Here is a 22,386-nt window from a genome sequence, read left to right as displayed (position 1 = left end):
TGCTTAAAGAACTTGACTCCTCCATCAACGATAAACTGGATCAACTAATTTTGTTCATTGTGCAAAAAAATCCACTAAATATATTCCATTACCTGGAAAGTCAAGTGATTACTATTTGGCATTCTCTCTTTTTAATGGAATGCTCAATATGGAATGAATTATGCACACCATTTATTTAAGATATGTTTTTATCCTCCACCAATTGCCCTCCTGTACAAGTTGAAAAGAAATGCCATAACACAGCTGTGGAGCAGGCAGAACTTGAACATGGACCTCCTGTCTCAGAGTTGGGACACTACCACTGTACCATATGAGACCTTTTTCATTCAGGTCTGAGGCAGGTGGAACTTGAACCCAGACCTTAGGACCCAGCAATAGAGACAATACCACAATGCCCACACAAAGGTCTCATACTGATGTTCAGTTTTTAAAAATACCCAGTTGATCCTCGCATACATTACACAAGGGGAGTAGATGCAACATTTATCTCTTTGCTTCTACTTCTCCTTTTGGCCAAAGCCAAAAGACTCTCGTGTAAGATAGCTAGTCACGTGCACTTGTTCCAATTGATTATATTTTTTAGTACAATAACATGTCAGTATTGTGAACAGAAAATATAGATTTAATAACTTTTTTTAAAATCGGATATTCCTATTCTGTCCAAAGTTGTAACCTCGCTGCAGTTGGCCATTTTAATTCTCCCCACAGTTCCAACTCTGACCTTTCCATCTTTAGTCTTCTCTGACACCACAGAAGCAGGATCTCATCTTTCTCCTCCGAACATTACCATTGACTTGACCAACTCTGAATCTCTAGCTCTCTCATTTACCTTGTACTTCACTTTGAAATTGATGGTATTCTTTTCTTGGCTTTACAATATTCTTGAACAAAATTACTAAGATTTTACTCACAAGGTGAGTTTAAAAGATTGTTATATTAGATAAAATGGAGGGACAAACAGGGTTTGATTGACTTTTCCTGAAATCTACCTAATAACAAGCTAGCCTGGATTGTTTTTTAAGGTTAAAGAGGGCTCAGATTGTCTCACTGAAAAGAAAGTGCAGAATATTGGCACCTTTAGAGAATGGCAAGTGTAGCTGTGCAGTAAGATAAGAATTTATTATAAAGCTTTATATGGACCTGTTAAGAATGCCGGTTTTATAAATGGTTATAATTTATACAGATTATTTAATTTCAAGACAAAATGAAGGTTTGAGTCTGAAAAGCAGATTATTGCTTAATTTGCATTTCTACAACACCAATATGATTCAAGTGGCCATTGAATGGACTTCAGATTTGAATTGTTCACAGGAAGCCATTCCGGCATTTGATTTCACATTTTGATCTCACAAAACATTGCAGAGCCCCACAAAGCAAATCAACCTGCGAGATTTTAAAAAGGATGAGACAGGGAGTGAGTCTCCATTGTCCACCATGCATAATGTAGGTGGGGACATGCTTAGGTTGAATGGATCAAGTTCATGGGGAACTAAATTAAGTTGAAAGTTGTGCCTCGCAGTGGCTACTGAGAGGAATCTCCAGGATAATTTGCACCATGAAATTCGCTTAGAGGATTAGAAGGAACCCAGCTGGATAAGGATAAGGGAAACAAGCCCTCTGAAGCTAAGAATAGTTTTGGATCGGTTCCCGGAGTATGAAGCATCCACTTAAAGGTAGAATAAAGTATAATCCTGGATAGAACTTTTGTTTATAATTTTAGTTGTAAACTGGACATACTTTTCAGTAGTTTAGAGTATAAGTTGCCTCAGGAAATATTGTTTAGTTAATTTTTTTGTTATGACAAAGGTTTTAAAACTAAATCTTGTCATGCAATCTTTGCAGTGAATCATTTAGAATTCTAATATCTTTCCTAAATGCTATTGGTCTGCAGAGGCAATAAAGTGATACTATTTTTCATAATTTTTCAAGGTTTAACTGAGTGGTTGCTTGCATTTCATCCAAAATTTTTAATCTTTTTCAAATTGTTTAAAATCTTGTTAACTAGATTCATATTGATGATCTTGTTGCAACATCTATTCCCATTCACTGATTTTTATTAGTCACGTCAAGGCGCTTGCTTACATTATCTGGCATACTAAAACTGTGTGCGTTGCAATATTAGTATTTTCTTATTTTACTCAAGAAACTAACAGACATTAAAGGGGAACATTGGTTTATTTTGGAGAAACCAAAGTTTCTTCATTATCACATCTCATTAGTCCTTGGAATTTATTGTTATGTTTTGTACATGATCCAAAGGCAATCAAAAAGCAAAACATGCAGGGAATTTACAGCTCGCAAAGCAAGAATTCATCCTTGTAAATTAAGTACTGGTTTGGAATAGCAGAAATTGCTGAGGAAATCTGAGTGTCAGCTTTACATTTACATATTAGCTGATCTCTTGGGGCAATGTACGTGGGAAATCAAGATAAAGTGTGGCTTCAGGTGAATTGGAAATAATTAGAGAGGGAAAAGTAAACATGTCAGGATGTACTAGCATAATTTAGTCTCATGTCAAAGTTCCACAACTTCATTCAAATTTTTATACCTTCATTACAAATTCTGCATTTTGCATTTATGGCAGAAACAACACAGACATGAGAACTGCAGTTGCGCTATCACCTCTGAATCAGAAACATTTCAGCTTCTACTCTGATTCCGAATGTTGATCCCAAAGTTCTAACTCAATATTTGAGCTAAGTGTGGAGAGAGTTCTGTACTGCTGGAAGTACTGTCTTTGGATGAGATGTTCAATCAAGCCCCTGTCTGCCCTCTCAAGCTGTCATGAAAGTTTCATAGTCAGTGTGAAGTAACCGTGTTTGTCATTCACATTGAAGAAAGCTGCGTACAAAAACCTAGCATTCTCTCTAGCATGGATTTCCTTTCTCCCAATGTCTATTTGAACCTGGTGCCAACAACAGTGATTCCACAAGTAGGTTGGACAGTAAAAGATGTTGAATTATTCTCATGGACAGCAAACTGGCAAGTACTTTGTCTGCATCAAAGACAGCATAATAGTAATGGGGAATTTCAACGTTAACATCAATTGAGAAAGGCAGGCAGGCATCTGTCAGAAAGTCAGTGAATACTTTCCTCAGCAATATGCCTTGGTTGCAAGATAGGACAAGCAATATTGGATTTAGTTATGAATAATAAACCAAGTTTAATTAGTTACCTAAATAAAATCTAAAAGAATTGCATGATACTGTAAATCAGAAACAAACCAGTTCTGAGGAAGGGTCACTCGACCCAAAACATTAACTCTGATTTCTCTCCACAGATGCTGCTAAACCTGCTGAGCTTTTCCAGCAATTTCTGTTTTTGTTGTTAATTTGTAATCTAATTATGTGTGAATATTTATCAATTTGTAATCATAACATGATTAAGCTCAAGTCCTGCTGAAATTAATAGTGGATCAGGAACACAGACTGAATAAAAGTAATTAAAGTCAAACATCAGGAATGAGGAAATTAATGGAATTGAAGAGTGACAAAACTTGAGACCTGACAATTTCCATCTGAGGGTGTTAAATGAAGTAAGGGAGAACATTGTTGACACCCTAGCTATAATATTTCAGAGTTGCCTAGAACAGTGTTTGTTTCTCTGGATTGGAAAAGTGCAATTGTGATTCCACTTTTTAAGAAAGGTTAAAAGAGGAAAGCCAGGGAATTACAAACTAATAAGCCTATCGTTTGTGGTGGGAAAATTGTTTGATTCTATAAATAACTGAACAGCTTGTCTATTTTCATTTAATTAGGGTGCGCCAGCATAGCTTCATGGCAGGTAGGTCATGCCTGATAAACCTCATTGAATTTTCTGAAGAGGTGGCTAAGGTAATGGATAGGGAAATTTTAACAGGTGTTGTTTATATTGACTCCCAGAAAGCATTTGATAGAGTACCACATAAGCAACTAAGATAGAAGTCCATGCAATTGAGGGGAAAATTACTGACATGGCTGGGAAATTGATTGAGTTGCAAGTGATGAATGTAGGGATAATGGGTAGGTAATTACACTGACTGGTTACGACCAGTGGTATCCCACAAGGAATTGTGTTATATCCTCAGTTGGAGGCAATGGCCTAGTTGTATTATTGCTAGACAATTAATCCAGAATCTTAACTGACATTGGGGGCCTGGGTTCAGATCCCATTATGGTAGGTGGTGGAATTTGAATTCAATAATGAATCTGGATTTAAGTGTCTAATCACGGTTATTATCAATCGTCAGGAAAAATCCATTTGCTTCACTAGTATTCTTCAGGGAAGGAAATCTGCCATCCTTACTGACTGGCCTACATGTGATTCCAGACCCACAGCAATGTGGTTGATACACAACTGCTCTCTAGCCCATAAATGCTGACCTAGCCAGAGATACCCACATGCCATTAGTGAATTAAAAAAACACACAATTTATTAACAACTTGGATGATGGCACAGAAAGTAATATATCTAAATTTGCTGATGGCACTAAATTAGGCAGCATTGTAGACTGTATAGGGTTAGGGTAACATTACACGTGGGGTATTGATAGACTAAGTGAATGGGCATAAGTGTGGTAGATGGTGTTTAATAAGCAAATGAGAGGTTATCCATTTTGAATCAAAAAAGGATAGATCGAGGTACATTTCTGGATGCCTTGGGTTTAGGTGTATATATGATTAAAATGTCACAAATAGGTGCAGAAAATAACAAAGAAAGTTAATGGAATGCTAGCTTTTATATCTGGAGGACTGGAGTATAGAGATACAGAAGTTATGCTGCAGTTATACAAAACCATGGTTAGATGCCACTTGGAGTGCTGTGAGCAAACTGGGCATCACATCTTCAAAAGGATGCACTACCCTTTGAGAAGTACACCAAAGCTTTACAAGAATGACACCTGAATTTCAGGGATTATGTTTTGAGGAGAACTGACACAAATTAGGCCTGTTCTCCCTAGAATTTAGAAGATTGAGGGTGATCTGTGTGAACTCAAAATGACATTAACAGGAAAACACTGGGCATGTGAAGACAAACTATTACCACTGATTGGAGATTCTAGAACTAGGGGACACAGTCTGAGAATTAAAGCCAGATCATTCAGGAGAGATGTTAAGAAGCACTTTCTACACATAAACAAGTTGAGAGACATTTCAATCTCTCTTTGCAAATGGCAGTGGATCTCAGTTGTTAATTTTAAATCTGAGATAGGTAAGGTTTTGTTATGCAAAGGTATCGAGGAATATGTGTCAAAGGCAGATGTATGGCTGATAGGCCATTATTTCATTAAATGATGGAACAGACTTGAGGGGCTGAATGACCAACTGTTCCTATGTTCCCACTTAAGTGGATTTTTCTCACTTTTAGTTAGTAAAGTGAATGATTGGGGAATAGACAAGGGATTAAGGTAGAAGCTGAGATATCAAACCTTTAAAAAGTCTTCAAAATGAAGATTTTTATAATATGGGAAAGTTTGGCATTCACTTTATAAAATTAATTTCCAGGCACAGTGAAACTATTCAACAGTTATATGAAATGTGTAAATTATTAATAATACAGTTGCACTTTATTCAACAAAATACAGCTATTTCAATTTTACAGCAAGATTAATGCTGGTAAAGGGCTAGGTTGCTCAGTTCAGTGATATTCAATGGATTGCCATCTGGGGAGTCCCTAACAGTCCATTTCATGTGGGAGCTTGGAATCACTGACAGCACTTCTGGATTTCCACATTCAAGAGGAGGCAATGGCCTAGTGGTATTATTGGTGGGTTCATTAAACCGGGGCCCGGGTTCGAGTCCTGTCACAGCAGATGGTGGAATTTGAATCCAATAACAAAAGAAATCTGGAATTAACAGTCTAATGACCATGAATCTATTGCTGATTGCTGGGGGGGTGGGGGGTGTGCAAAACCCTTCTGGTTCAGTAATCCCTTTTAGGGAGTGTGACCCCAGACTCACAGCAATATGGTTGACTCCTAACTGCCCTCTGTAAAATTAGGGATGTACAATAAATAAAGCCAGTGGGGCCCTCATTCCATGAAGGAATGAAAAAACACTGCGTGCGCCCAGGAGCTGCTGTTATCCTACAGTAATGATGGCAGATACCAAAGGTTTCACCAAAATTAACACTGCAAAATTTCAAATCAGAAGGGATGCTCTCCTGATGCCTCAGTCAGTAAAAATCTGATCATTATTATGTTGTTTTTGTGGGAGTTTGCTGTTTTCAAATCAACAGCCACATTTCCTTTCTGGTACCTTGAACATACCTAACTGGATGTAAAAATAGAATGTGCTGCAGTGAGATTTGCAATAGATAATTACCATCCCATGGCATTGTACATGGTAAGTCAGAAGGGTCCCAAGCCAAAACATCAACTTTCGTGCTCCTCTGATACTACCTGGTATGCTGTGCTCCTCGAGCTCCACACTATGTTATCTCTGACACCAGCACTGGCAGTTCTTACTATCTCTGAGAGAATATGTCCTGTCTCTCTTCTGTATGTGTCTCTCTTGACATCAATGTTTCTTTTTCTTTCTAATTCTGTCCATTTCCTTTACTCTCTTTATCAATGTGACAATAAGAGGGAAATTCAAGACTCCATTGCTCCAATTGAAGATTTAGACAAATGAAAATCTCCTAAACTGTAATATTTACAATTCAAGAGTGACGATTCACCTCATTAGTTGTAATACTTCTCATAAAATACTCAAAATGGACCAGGTATCACATAAATGAACAACAAATAAACTGGTCATAAATACTTCAAACACTCAACAGGTTATAACAGTATCAGTGAAGAAAAACTGAGTTGATATTTCAAGTTGATGACCTCTTGTCAGATAAAATATTCAATATCACTGATGTGGTGATATTCACTTTATAAAAGCCACTGTTCAGCACAAAAAAGAATTTTCATAATTTTTAGGCTAGCTTGAGATGGTTCCTGGCTCTGATAACTTGATAGATTACTTCAGCACAACCACAATTTTTCTTTTCAAATAATGACACTTCAAAAACAAATCCTTTGATTAATTTCAAGTAAGAGAAACTGAATACATTCTATTGCTGTGGAGAAAACGTAAGAGATTGTTTTCTGCTGTTCATAAAGAATAATTTTCAATTGAAAGAAAATTAAAAATTATATAAAGTATCTAATTTAGAGTAACAGCAAGTCACAACAGTAAGTGATTACATTTAATCTGATGCCCAATGTTACATCAGCAATAGCTGAACTTGAAAAAGCTGTCCTTGCTTAAAGAATATAATAAAAACTTGTATCTACGTAACAGGATTTATGTCAGAAAGGGATCTCAAAATATTTCATAGTGATACTTTAAAACAAGCTATGACACAGAACCACTTAACAGGATGTCATGACTGAACAGTTTTGTCAATGAGCTAAGTAGCATCTAAGATGGTGACATCCTACAGGATAAATGTGAGCTAGAGGGGTTTTGGGAAAGGAATTTTTATGACCTGCCAACTGACACTGCAGCATTAATAGTGGAGTGATTTTAATCAGGAGTGCTCACGGGTTCAGAATTAGAGGGATGCAATTATCTTGAAGGTTAGTAGAGCAACAGAAGATTACAGAGATTTGGAGGGATGAGGTTCTGGAAGGATTTGAAAGCAAACATGAGAAATTTAATGTAGAGTCACTGCTTTATTTTCTTGAGTGTTGCTAACTTTTTTTAACATTTTAAAGTAATAAATTTTTACGTCAGATACGGTTATTTTTAAACATTTTTTGCTGTGAAGAAAAATTAACAAAATACAACTGCTGATTTGGAGTATTATATAAAACTAGCTAATTTATGAAATACAAATGATCACTGGTAGCCTTTACTCTTTAGCGTTCCAGTATTTTGATACATTTTTGAAACAAAACACTATTTTATGATACAGTTATAAACTGATATATTTAATCATGGTTTCTCAGAAATAAATGTAGTCGTAATGTCATGATCTAATTGCTATTCTGAAATGGGCACTTCTTTAGAATCCTATCTCGCATCCAGTTAGCATATGTCATCACTTTGCTGATATAGTGGTGCTGGTGCAATGCCCTCAGAAGGCAGTTAAATCTTGGCAACATCAGCTATTCTACATCTAATTTTACAGCAGGGACAACCATGCTGGAATGCCATATTGTCCCAGAAGAAATCAAAGTCCAACTAAGAGTTGCCAGAACATACTGTTAAAAAATAGATAACCTTTAACTTACACCCTTCAAAGAAAATGAAGTGATCCTTATCTTTGCTAATTTTTATAGTTACCTTTATATTTATGAATTCAAGAATGTGACATCAAATATTATGCTTCCTTCACAATAATTATTTACTATCTCTGAACATCTTTTCCTGGATGAAATACATTAAAAACAATTGTCTTCTGTACAGCGATTATAAATCGAATTACATTTGTGTTCTAATTAATTTTCAACAAAGTATCATTGCTTTACACTGCCAAGCAGCTGTCTTCAAGAATGAATTGCAGATGTTATTCTCAATTACTGATATGCTAACAGTGACCACAAAAAAGAGGTACCGTAATACTTAGATCTGCAATATTACCTAGCTGGTAAATAAAGGTAAATCACGTTACAGGTGTTGATATTGCAATATGGCTTGCACTGTGGCTCATAGGGAATCACCCTTACTTCTGGGTCATAGGGGTTCTGAGTTCAAGCTGCACTCCAGAGACATGAGCACAGACGTTTAGGCTAACAAAGATGTATCTCTGAGTAAATCCAGTAGTGTCAGGAATATTATCCATTGGATGAACTGTTAAACCCAGCTTACTTTACTATCATAGGTATAGATGAAGTGTCCCATGGCACCATTTGAAAACATGAGCAGTTTCTCTCTTGATTGAACTTTCAATAACATTGGAGAAATAGTATTTTGTTTATGATCAAATTACTATTTATGGGAGTTTACTTACAAATATGGCATTGAAATTTCTCCCATAGTTTGTGGCTATGTAGCACTTTGGGACATTTTGAGGTTGTAAAAGTACTATCTAGGTGTAACTTTTTCCTTCATAGGGTAAACTTTAAAAATGCTTGAAATCCTAACATGAACACTAGAAGATTGAAATTTTTTTTATGTTTAAACAATTAGAGATTTTCAAAGCCACAAGTGTATTACAAAGCAATAGCATTTCATATTTGAAATCACTTTTAACAACCACTTAAGCTTTACATATTGTTTCAACTCCAAAATCTATTACTGCGACAGAGCACAGATACCTAGTGAATTATTCTATATATACCAAGAGGTTACTAATATTTGAATTCATAAAATAAATCCTATGGAACTATTGCCTTTGGTGAACTAAATGTTTCTGAATTCTATCTGAGAAATTTGTGATTGTAAATATAGAAATCTTACAACTAAAAATTATCAATTGTTACCTCATTGATCAAAGTTTCACCAATATTTCACACTGATTTCCATTTCTAGTTTAGTCAGAAATTCATAGCCAATGGTCTTAGCAACTGGCCTATCACAACACTTTAACTAATGTTCACATAGGCAAAAGGTTACTACACTTGGAATATGTTAAATGAATTATTGGTCATTTTCATTTTGCAGTAGGCTTTTTACGGAAGAATGATAACATCCTGTGTTGCAGAATTCTAGGCTGATCAATTGCTATGAAATGGTTCAATTTCAATTTGTTAAATAGTGGCCATTATTTTAATGAAACTGAGTATTTAAGATTTTAAATAATTCAACAAGTAATCCAATTACAAGTTATTTCAGTTTTTATTAAGTAATCCAATTAGTTCATTATAAATTCTTATTTAATGTCTGCCTTGGATATCCAATTGACAGGTGTTCTCTTTTAATTACTAACATCTAAGCCAACTGAAGCTTATTAATTAAATTAATCCTAATACATATAAATATGCAACATTGTTGTACAATCACATACAACTATTCTCATTTTGAATGATTACACACTGCATCTTTTTTATGTTAAAAGAAAAGAAAATAAATAAAATACTGCTTACATTCCACACTATGTTATATGACAAGTTCTTTTTGACACAATTTATGGCTTCTGATGAAATTGAATTCTCAGGAAGAACAAATCTTAAAACTTAACGTTCCTGCTATAGTGTTGCAGCAAATGAAGAATAAAAAGTCAATGACTAAACACCTGTATTCTTCCTTTGGTTTCCAGATATTTAATTATCTATTTGAAAGATTTTCATAGGTTCATAGATACAGGAGTAGTGTCAAGAGACCAATGTTCAAGATCTACCTACAGAGATACGTAACAGAACTCTGAATAGGTTGATTAGAAAATATCTAAAATGTTTTCTTAACACAACTACAAATTAGCTTTCAATCCATCAACAAGATCCCCCATTAACTTGTGTTCATTGTGAGTGTATTCTCTCTAAACTCCCGAGTTATATCATTAATTTTGATTAACTGCAAATAAAACAATGATTTTTCATCATCAATCTGAAAGTAAACTGTTTCTTTCTCCCCAGATTCTGCATGAATGACTAAATATTTCCAGCATTTTTTTAATTCAGAGTTCCATCATCTGCAGTTTTTTGTATTTGTGCATTAACCGATAATTTATTGCATTAGTATTTTTATATATTCATCATCAAATTAGTCATGGTTGATCATGTAAAGCGCCTAATGAAACAATCTGCATTTAGGGGTAGGCGGTGACTTCATGACCTAGCTAATGCTCTGGCGTCCCAGATTTGAATCCCACCGTGACAGATAGTGGAATTTTTAATAAGTCCAGAATTAGGAATTTACTGATCACCGTGAAATCATTGCTGATTGCTGGGAAAAGCCTATCTGGTCTACTGATGTTCTTCAGGGAAGGAAATCAGCTCTCCTCACCTGGCGTGGCCCACATGGGATTCCAGACCCATAGCAATTACCCTCTAAAATGGCCCAGCAAGCCACTCAGTTGTACCAATCACGATAAAGTCCCAAAGAAATGAAACCAGATGTATCACCTGGCACCGACCTAGGCACCAGAAAAGACAATGGCAGAAACAGTCCTGTCAACCTTGCTAAGTCCCCTTCACTAACATCCAGGCGTTGGCGCCAAAATTGGGAGAGTGTCTCAAAGACTAGTTAAGCAACAGCCTGACAGTCATACTCTCAAAATCATACCTTACAAACAATGTCCCAGACACCACCACTAGCATCCTTGGAAATGTCCTGTCCCAACGGCAGGACTGACCCAGCAGAAATGACAGCACTGTGGTGCACAGTCGGAAGGGTGCTGCTCTGGGAGTCCTTAACATTGACTCTGGATCCCATGAAGCCTCATGTCTTCAGGTTAAACATGGGCAAGGAAACCTCTAGCTGATTACCACATACTGTCCTCCCTCAGCTGATGAATCAGTACTCTCCCATGTTGAACAACATTTAGAGGAAGCACTGAGGATGACAAGGACACAAAATTTACTCTTGGTGGGGGATTTCAAAGTCCACAACCAAAAGTGGCACAGCGGCAGTACTACTGATCAAGCTGGTTGGGTCCTAAAGGACATTGCTGTGAGACTGGGTCTGTGGCAGGTGGTGACAGAACCAACAAGAGAGAAAGACATACTTGACTTCCTCCTTACTAATCTGCCAGCTTCAGTTGCATGTGTCTATGACAGTATCAGTAAGAGTGACCATCACACAGTCCTTGTGTAGACAAAGTCCTGTCTTCACGTTGAGAATAACCCATCATGTTGTGTGGCACTATCACTGTGCTAAATGGGACAGACTTTGCACAGATCCAGCAACTCAAGACTGGGCATCAATGAGACGCTGTGGGCCATCAACAGCAGCAGAATTGTACTCCAGCATAATTTGTAACCCCATGGCCCAGCATGTCACCCACTCAACCATTGTCACTAACCCAGGGGATCAACCCTGGCTCAATGGAGAGCGCAGGAGGGCCTGTTAGGAGCAGCACCAGGCATACCTGAAGATGAGGTTTCAACCTGGTGAAGCCACCAAACAGAACTACATGCACGCTGAACTGCGAAAGCAGCCAGTGATAAACAGAGCTAAGTGATCCCACAACAATGAATCGATCTAAGCTCCGCAGTCCTGCAACATCCAGTCTTGAATGGTCATGGACAATTAAACAACTCGCTGGAGGAGGAGGCTCTGCAAATATCCCACCTTCAATGATGGAGCTGCCCAGCACATCAGTGCAAAAGATAAGGCTGAAGCATTTGCAGCAATCTTTAGCCAGACATGCTGAGTGGATGATCCATCTTGGCCTCCTCCAGTGGTCACCTGCGTTACAGATACCAGTCTCAGCCAATTTGATTCACTTCACATGATATCAAGAAATGGTTGGAGACACTGGATACTGCAACAGCTATAGGCCCTGACAACATTCCAGCAATAGTACTGAAGACTTGTGCTCCAGAACTTGCTGCTCCTCTAGTAAAACTGTTCCAATACAGTTACAACACTGGTATCTATCCAGCAATTTGGAAAATTGTCCAATTATGTCCTATACACAAAAAGCAGGGCAAATTCAACATGGACAATTACCACCCCATCAGTCTACTCTTGGTCATCAGAAAAGAGATGGAAGGTGTCATCAACAGTGCTATTGAGCAGCACCTCCTCAGCAATAACTGGCTCAGTGGTTTGGGTTCCATCAGAGCCACTCAGGTCCTGACTTCATTACAGCCCATGGGCATCAAGCAGAGGTGAGGTGAGAGTGACACCCCTTGATATCAAGTCTGCTTTTGACTGAGTGTGGAATCAGAGTCCTAGCAAAACTGGAATGAATAGGTATCAGGGGGCAAACTTTCTGGTGCTTGGAGTCAAACCTGACATAGAAGAAGATGGTCGTGGTTGTTGAATGTCAATCATCTCAGCTCCAGACATCTCTGCAGGAGTTCCTCAGCGTAGTATCCTCGGTTCAACCATCTTCAGCTGCTTCAACAATGACCTTCCCTCCATCATAAGGTCAGAAGTGTGGATGTTTGTCAATGATTGCACAATTTTCAGAACCATTCTTGACTCTTCAGTTAGTGAAGCTGTCCATGTTCAAATGCAACAAGATCTGGACAATGTCCAGGCTTGGTCTAACAAGTGGCAAGTGACATTCGTGCCATGCATATGCCAGGCCACGACCGACACCAATAAGAGGTAATCTAATCACCACCCCTTGACATTTAATGGTGTTACCATCACTGAATCCCTGACTATCAAAATCCTGGTGGTTATCATTGACCAGAAACTTAGCTGGACTCACCACATAAACACAGTGGCTACAAGATCAGGCCAGAAGCTAGGAATACTGCAGTGAGTAACTCACCTCCTGACTCCCCAAAGCCTGTCCACCATCTACGAGGCATAAGTCAGGAGTGTGACAGAATACTCGCCACTTGCCTGGAAGAGTGCAACTCCACCAAGAAGCTTGATACCATCCAAGACAAAGCAGTCCACTTGATTGGCACTACATCCACAAGCATCCCTACACTGACGCTTGACAGCAGTGTGTACTATTTACAAGGTGCACTGCAGAAATTCACCAAAGATCCTCAGACAGCACCTTCCAAACCCACAACCACTTCCATTGAGAAGGACAAGAGCAGCAGACATATGGGAACATCACCACCTCCAAGTTCTCCTCGAAGCCATTCACCATCCTGAGTTGAAAATATATCTCCTTTTATTGTCACTGGATCAAAATCGTGGAATTTCCTCCCTAACTGCATTGTGGGTCAACCTACAGGAGGTGGACTGCAGCGGTTCAAGAAGGCAGCTCACCATCTTCTCAAGGGCAATTCGGGATGGGCAAGAACTGCTGGCCAGCCAGTGATGCCCACACTCCACAAATGAATAGAATAAAATAGCAGAATCTGTACATCAAAGCACATTTCAATTTCCTATACAAATATTTGCACCACAACATGAAATTAATATAGCAATGCTTTCGACTTTCAAGCTAAATTTTCTGTTTTAGTTATAAATAATTATGTCTTGTTTTGCTTCATTAACTTTCAAATATTAAGCCTCACATTCATTATTTTATTTCCCAGTTTGATCCATCACTGATGCAATGATGTCCTCATTATGGGCATTATTGCATAAAATTGCAAATGTTATGAGGATGGCATAAGGTGCTTAAAAATCAATTAGTTTAAATCATTTTAGGAATGTTACTGGAGATAACAGAGTTTATTTATAATGCATGTGATAATGTCATTTACAAGGCATTTGTCCATTTCACCTTAGTTAAATTTCTTTGAGGTTTAATTTATCATAAGAAAAATTAAAATTACTTCCATCAATATTTCAATGTTTGGAAAAAGTCTATGGATGATTAAATGAAATGAATCTTAAATTGACATAAAAATATAATCTGCTCACAATATTTGCCTTGAAGGAAGATAGTTGAATTCTCATGTTTATTTCTCATCCAACATCACTTAGAAACAACAGATTACCATATCATTTACTTCATTGCTATCTGTGGGACCTTGACTACAAATTGGCTACACTCACCACTTCAAAAAATAATACTTGAATCACTTTGTACTTTCTTGTGGCACTACATAAATGAATGTTCTTTCTTGTCATGATGTGTTCATAGAAGTCCTTTTTAGGTCCATAAATGAGTCCATAAAATTAAAGTTTTTAAGAATGTGAACTTTGGGACAATGATAAGAGTTAATACTATGAATCATAACTGTTTATGACAGCACACTCAGGCACAAACTTTTCTCAACAAGAGTTGGGAAAGCTACATGGTGAAATTTCAGATAGTGCATACGTCAGGTATCACTTTCATCTGTTCAGTTTTTGTAGTTACACAAGCTAAGAAATCAAGATAATTCACAGGCCAAGAAGCACACCTGACTTACGAAATAAGAATGAAAATTAATTTATTACAATTGCTTGGACTGAATCAGTTTAAGATGATTGATACCGAGAAATGCAAATGTTTAAATGGCATCCTCTTTACTCCTTAATAGGACATGGATATCATTGGCCAAGCCAGTAGTTGTTTCCAATCGTAAATTACCCTTGAACTCAATGGCTTTATCGAGAATTTCTAAGTACAGTTAGTATTCAGTCAGATTGCTATGAGTACAGGGTCACATGTAGGCCAAACTAAGTAAGAACACTAGATTTCCTTCCCTAAAAGGGATTTAATGAAGGGACGAGTTTTACAACAATCAATTATATCTTTATTGTCACCTTTACTGAGACTAGTTTTCAATTCCAGGTTTTCTTTATTCAGTTTAAATTCCATATTTTGCCATGGTGGGATTTAAACACATGTCACATAGCATTAGTTTGGTTCTCTAGATTGTCAGTGAAGTGACATTCCCACTATGCCACCATCTCCTCAACTCAGGTTGGTTACATTTTATGGCGTTTGTTTAATTCAAAAGAAGAAGGAGGAGGTTGCGCAAGGAAAAGAGGTGTAAAAAAAAGACTTGAATCTGAGTAAAATATTTTCACAGGTCATAGAAGCTAGAGCGTAGTGAAGGAATGTTTCAAAAGACCATGCAAATATAGGAAACTGACATGTGTCAGCTGTATGGAAGGGATATATTCCTTAGAAAACAGGATTGTCCCAGAAAATAAAGTAATGCAACTTAAAAGAGCTAAAATAATAGATTTGTTACACAAAGTTCTAATCTTTTTCACTGTACAAGAAATCCAGTCACAATTATGCTTGCCACATTTCTGCCAATCATTACTTGTGACCTTAATACAGTTCCATAGTTTATTGTTAAAATAATGGTAAATTTCAACTGTTGCAAACTTAACATAAAATGCCAACAAGCCTGCACATGACATTAAATGCAACAATGGGGAAGTTAATGCCACAATTTGCTGCAAGCACAGAAATGAAGCCATTTGGTGCATGGGAAGACCTCCACAAACTAGTTCTACACCAACTCGTTCTCCATCCTGACTTGGGCCTGTGATAACAAGGTGTAAAGCTGGATGAACACAGCAGTCCAAGCAGCATCAGAGGAGCAGGAAGGCTGATGTTTTGGGCTTAGACCCTTCAGAAAGAAAATTGGGACTGTATCATCTTTCCTTCATTGTTGCTGGGTCAAAATCCTGCAACTTACACCATACCAACAAGGGGTTTGTGGGGGAGGGATTCTTCACACCATGAAATGCAGCAGTTTGAGAAAACGGTTCACCATTCCTTATTGAAGGGCAAACATAGATGAACAACAAAGACCCCCTGGCTAATGATACAGGAATTCCATGCACAAATAATCAGAACTAAATTAAGCCTACTTCACTGCTATGGATGAAACTCATGAGTAAAAAGAGGTTGTGGCTGTTCCAATATAAATGCACTGTCAAGGGTATAGCAAGTTTTAACTATTGACATATAACTTCATTAGTTCTGAAAATTTATTCTTACAAGTCTAGTGTCCTATTACTTTGACTTCTAATTATTGTTTGGGATCTAATTGTCAGAATAAATTCTTCTTTCTGTCTCTTCTATCAATCACTCAATTTCTTTCTATCTTTTAACTTTGCTTTCAGTGTCTGACGTAACTTTTAAGTTACTGCTGACACTTATCAGTTTCAGCAAACGTGCAGCTCATTAATGCTTATGTAATCTATCATTTAAGGAAAGACATGGTAGTTTGCTGTTCAGAGGTTCCAGATGCAGTGTGGAAGATACGGTACTTTGTTTCAAAAGGTTGACTGACAAGAACTTGCCATGCAAAAAGCTCAGAAGTAGTCAATGAGCAAGTGCAAATTTAGTGAATAGTAACAGAGCAAATCATAGTCAATAAACTTTTAGTAGGTAAACCCTTGTTTATACTGAGTTAACGATGTACAAACTCTTTGTGTAGCCTTAAGTTTATTAATAACTCTGTTACTTATATCTGATTAAATATTTTCTATATTTTTAATGCTTACTATTGAAAAGCTGCCAAGTGTACTCTGATGCATTTATAAAAAGAAGTTTCTGATTTAATTGTCTAATTCAAAGATGACTTGTTACGTAGTGGTTAGTTTACGCACTCCGTAGTCCACTAATTCCATGCACCATGGTTGCCTAGATGCCAATATAGTTTGGACAAGCCCTGAATATAAGTATCATTGATAAATAGGCAAGTGAATTGAATTATTTTAAGATCCTCATCTTCTGTTTGTAAGCAGAAGTGATTTTGATTTTGTCTTTTGTCCCGCTTTTGAAATATACAGCGGTTTATCTCACCAAAGCCCTTTATATGTAAAGTCAAATCCTGGTGTTGTGCCTCATTATAACAAATTTAGGATTGCCAGAAAGTAATCCACAGTTGATATTGTTGTCTTACAATGTACAGATTATAGAAAAGTTGTGAATGATGTCTGCAATGAGCTTCTACATTATGATTAACAAAAACTAATATTAAAGTTTTGTTTGAACTGCTTACTGGGTAAATCTTCATCACTGTGGCATATTGATATCTATCCCGTTGTCAAGCCTATTAAAAGTGCAATACACAAATACACTTTGAAATTGACTGTACAGCTGTGGAGTGCAACAAAAGTTGTAACCTATAGCCTGACAAGCATATAAAATACACTTTTCACTAACGTTTAATAAGTCATTTTTTGAAGTAACAGGTATTCTCAGGTGAGCATCTAATTTTCATCTAAATTGGAAAGAACTAAATTCATCACCAGCTTCATACATTGAACCAGTTTCTTTCAGGAAAAGACTGTTATCTGTCTTGTCCATATTGCACTCAAAACTTCCAAAAAATTAACAAATTAACTATATGTTTATGATCAATATTAAATAAATTTAAATGTTTTAGACTGAGAACACAACTCCACAATCATTAGACCTACATCTAGTTCAGCTCCTATTAAACGCAATAAGGTTCAAGCTCTAAAATGAAAAAGTGAACTTTTATGTTTAAGATTTATGCAAAATATTCTTTCAATAACACCTTCAAAAAAGTGAAAACAAACTCATACTGTGACAATGAGAATTTGAAACTTGTTTCTTAAAATATCAAATAAAAATTATCAGTAACAACAGGAGGTCTGTGAGGCAGTTTGTAGCATCTTTGCCTCTGAGCAAGAAGCTTAGTGTTCAATTGCACTCCAAGACCAGACAGCCAAGAAATGTATGGTCATAATGCAGCAAACCAGAGTTAGTGTTAACCTTCCAGGCTTTCCAACACATGCCAAAGGCAGCCAATAAAAGTAGAAGAGATCAGCCATGTCATGGGAAGAAAATTGTAGCCTTAGGTCCAGACTGCAAAAATGTGTGGGGCCACACCAAGGCAGGTTTCCCAAGGGTGGCACAGTGGTTAGCACTGTTGCCACCCAGTGCCAGGGAACCAGGTTCAAAACAACCTTCGGCAACTGTCTGTGTGGAGTCTGCACATTTTCCCCTCGGTCTGCATAGAGTTTCAGTGGTGCTCCGGTTTCCTCCCACAGTCCAAAGACGTGCAGGTTCAGTGGAATGGCCTTGCTAAGTTGCTCATAGTGTCCAGGAAGTGTGGGCTGTATGGTTTAGCCATGGGAAGTGCAGGGTTACAGGGATAAGCTAGGAGTGTGTTCTGGGTGAAATCTTTTTGGATGGTCAGTGTGGACTCAATGGGCTGATCAGTCTGCTCCAATGCCTGAGGGATTCTATGATTCTGAGGCAACTGTAACATACCACCAGAACCCATCGTAACAGAGATTATGCTGTTCAAAGTAGATTAAAAATATCACTGTTACACCCTTGCCATACACTGGAAAAGGCGCTGCAGTCACTCCAAAGATGCTCCCGGACGTGTTGAATTTTCCCCGCAATTTCTGTTTTTGTTTCTAATTTCCAGCATCCACAGTGCTTTAGGTTTGTTTTATTCCAAATTATCTTCTCCAAGAGCTTAGTAAGGAACACAATATCTTGTTAGTGACTCCAGCATCTCAATTAAATAAAATACTCTGAAAGAATGATTCTGCCTTGTGAACAGCAGTGAGACAGAAATCTCCAATTAAATTGCACTCTCCCCATTTAACCCGCTAATTTCTACAACACTTAAGCATATATTTTTGTTTAGTCTCATATAAGTGCAGTGCTTCCACTATCAGATTAAGAAAGAAACGTAATTATTTCTCAGGGCATATATGTTCAAGACTTAAGTTTCGGTGCTTTTCACTTGTGGAGATGGAGGGCAAGGGTTGTGATGCTAATGTCTGATAAAGGAGGATGCAGGCATACTCAAGCACCATCTTCCCAATTTTTCTTGACTCATTGATGACATGTAGGGATCGCCAGTAAGTCCAGCATTTATTGCCCATCCCTAATCACTCTTATGAAATGCGTGGCTTGCTGGGCCATTTCAGTGTGTAATTATGAGTTAACCACATTGCCTTAAGGGCAGGTGTCATGTGTAGACCGGATCAGGTAAGGATGGCAGATTTTCTTCCCTGAAGGACACAGCAAACCCAATTTACAATAATTGGCGATGTTTTTAGGGCACCATTACTGAGTAGCTTTCCTAGATTGTATTAATGTGTGCAGCTGTGTAGAATTTCAGTTAGGCCACATTGGGAATATTGTGTATAGTTCTGATGCCACAGAAGGATGTGAACACTTTGGAGAGGGTACAGAAAAGCTTCTGAGGAAGGGTCACTGGACCCGAAATGTTAACTTTTTTTTTCCTTCACAGATGCTGCGAGACCTGCAGAGCTTTTCTAGCAACTTTTTGTTAAACCAGCATGCTGCCTGGTTTGGAGGGTGTTTGCTATGAGGGGAAATTGGACAAAATTTGCATTTGAACTTCGAGGCTAAAGAGTGACCTGACAGAAGTTTACGAACTAAGGACAGGCAGGGGTAGAATGGATAAATGGAATTCTTTTCCCTCAGATTAGAAATTTCAACTATTAGGAGACATAAGTTTAAGGTAAAGGGGGGGAATTTGAAGGAGATATGAGAAGCATTTTTTTTCACAGAAGGTGGTAAGTGCCTGGGGAGACAGCCAGAGAAGGTGGTAGAAGTGGATACAGGAAGCATCTTGACAGAAACATGAATCGGTTGGGAGGAAATGGGGGATATTTACTGAGCAGACAAAAAGATTTTTAATTTAAAAAGGCGTCATGTGTCAGCGCAGGCGTTGTGGGCCGAAGGGTCTTTTCCCGAGCTGTATGATTCTTTGAGTGAAATTTGAAGCCGTCTTTACATTGGACTGTCCCAATGGCACTGAAACTTCACCACGGTCTAAGTGAAGTTCGCATCACCTCAACCTTACAAAGAACAAAATTAAAAGCTGCTACTCCTGAGTATTTCTCTTTCTCTCCCTCTGTCTCTCTGTTCCCAGAGCCGCTGAGCAGTGCGTGGTGTTACAATCCCTAGCGAGGGGGGAGTACTCGATACAATGCACCTGTTGAGCGAGTGTGCTCTGCCAGTCCGTATCGCTTACAGTCCAACTGTGGGGCGGCACATTCCGCACATAGACCACAGTCACCTCTCCAAAAATAGGCACCGCCGCTCTAGCACTGATGAACTTCGAGCTCTGTATCGCTACCTCTTAGCTGGGGAAAGCCCAGTCAGTGCCTGAGGAAATCCAGTTTGTGTAAGAGTTAGCCTGAATTAAGTCTCCACAGCTCTGCTTTCGGAAACCACCGTCTTCCACAGATGCTACCATGCGCCACTCGTTATAACTTCGAACCTGATCTGATTAATGTACATTAAAAAAATCATTTGCCCTGCCTGTTAACCAAATCTGCTGCGTGACAAACTTCAAGCCGGTGTTAATGCATTACCTCGGTGGATAAAGAATCTTTGCTGAGATAATCTCCCAGAGGCAGAGAGGAGAGAGTTCAAGAAAGACGCTGTAAAAGTTCACGGCACGGCATGATCCCAACGGAATGGGAATTTATTGTTGGTGTGTGACAGAAGCGTCCAGAAATAGGGTTGCGCCTATCACACCAGGGTAGGGCGAAGAAGTTCACTAAAGGCGAATACAATTAAATGTAAAACTGCTCGGCTGTCCGACAATTTCTCACTACATTCCTGCAGCGCCGGAATCTATGTTTGCTGGACAGCATCAGATCGAACGACTTTAACCGCTCAAGGCGTCAGACTGCTAACGAGATTGGAGGCAAGAGACAGGAGTTGCTGGAAAAGCTCAGCAGGTCTGGCAGCATCTGTGAAGGAAAAAAAAGAGTTAACGTTGCAACCCAGATGAGTTCTGAAGAAGGGTCACCGGACCCCGAAATGTTAACTCTGATGTTTTTTTTCTTCGCAGATGCTGCCAGACCTGCTGAGCTTTTCCAGCAATTTTTGTTTCTGTTCCTTATTTACAGCATCCTCAGTTCTTTCGGCTTTTATTTAGATTGTGGGCAAGTCGTTTACTCACAGTTCGGAGGAATTGAATTTCATCTTCCCCTTCAGTCCCTTCAGCCATGGCTGTTTGAAGAGCCGGCTCCGCTCACACGCTGGACCCTTCGTTCCCTCTGCTGTCAGCACACGGCTCCTGTTCCAGTATTAGCGTAGACCGATCCATATACATCCTTATAGGGGAGGCTGGTCACGCCGAGTGCTATAGTAACCCACTGTCAATCAGCCCACTGTCCCTACCCCTGTGCCTGTCCTTCCATGGCAAATTCCGACAGCAGCAACGTACACTCCGTGTTGACTTTTTCACATTAAGGGGGAAGTTGTCGGTAATCCAAATATAATCCCAAAATCCACTCACTGCAGAGTGAAGATAACACGCTGTTCTTTGTTACTATTTATGATCGAGGCACCTCGCTCGCGATGTTATCGGTTATTAAGGAACAAAGACGGTCAACACTATCTATTGCATGGGTTGGCAAGTTCAGCACTTGTTTACCGTCCTTAATAGCCCATGAGTAGGTGGGTGGGTGAATTTCTTGAACGGCCACGGTCCCCAGGAGCTAGGGACACCCACAGTGCAGTTAGGGAGAAAGTTGTAGGATTTTGACCCAGTTAGTTCCAGGTGTGCCCTTAAATTTCTCCACAGTAAAAGTCACTTATGTCAACTAATTGGAGCCTAGGAAAGTTGCTGCAGTTCATCTTATAGACATGATCAAAGCTGTATGTGAGGATGAGCGAGAGGCGAGTGACGCTTTAAGTTACAAGGTGTAGAGCTGGATGAACACAGCAGGGCCAGCAGCATCAGAGGAGCAGGAAGGCTGACATTTCAGATCTAGACCCTTCTTCAGAAATGGGGGAGGGGAAGGGGCTTCTGAAATAAATAGGGATAGAGGGGGAGGCGGATAGAAGATGGATAGAGGAGAAGATAGGTGGAGAGGAGACGGACAGGTCAAAGAGGCAGGGATGGAGCCAGTAAAGGTGAGTGTTGGTGGGGAGGTAGGGAGGAGGTAGGTCAGTCCACTGAGTACGGACAGGTCAAGGGGGTGGGATGAGGATTGTAGGTAGGAAATGGGGGTGCGG

At 38.7% G+C, this 22,386-nt stretch overlaps 1 protein-coding gene across 4 annotated transcripts in view; it reads right to left on the bottom strand.

Moving 5' to 3' along the window:
* The window catches only part of ryr3 (ryanodine receptor 3), a 369,427-nt gene extending 347,989 nt beyond the window's left edge, over positions 1-21,438 (bottom strand). For all 4 annotated transcript variants that reach the window (XM_059649213.1, XM_059649214.1, XM_059649215.1 and 1 more), the window contains exon 1: positions 21,326-21,438. In XM_059649213.1, the coding sequence (XP_059505196.1) occupies positions 21,326-21,373 (48 nt within the window). In that variant the 5' untranslated portion in view covers positions 21,374-21,438. The remainder of the gene's footprint in view (positions 1-21,325) is intronic.
* Between the last annotated feature and the right edge of the window lie 948 nt (positions 21,439-22,386).

The sequence above is a fragment of the Stegostoma tigrinum genome, chromosome 10, assembly GCF_030684315.1.
Source record: "Stegostoma tigrinum isolate sSteTig4 chromosome 10, sSteTig4.hap1, whole genome shotgun sequence".
Classification (NCBI taxonomy): domain Eukaryota; kingdom Metazoa; phylum Chordata; class Chondrichthyes; order Orectolobiformes; family Stegostomatidae; genus Stegostoma; species Stegostoma tigrinum.
The sequence above is the reverse complement of the archived record's forward strand: the minus strand, read 5'-3'. Positions and strand labels throughout refer to the sequence as shown.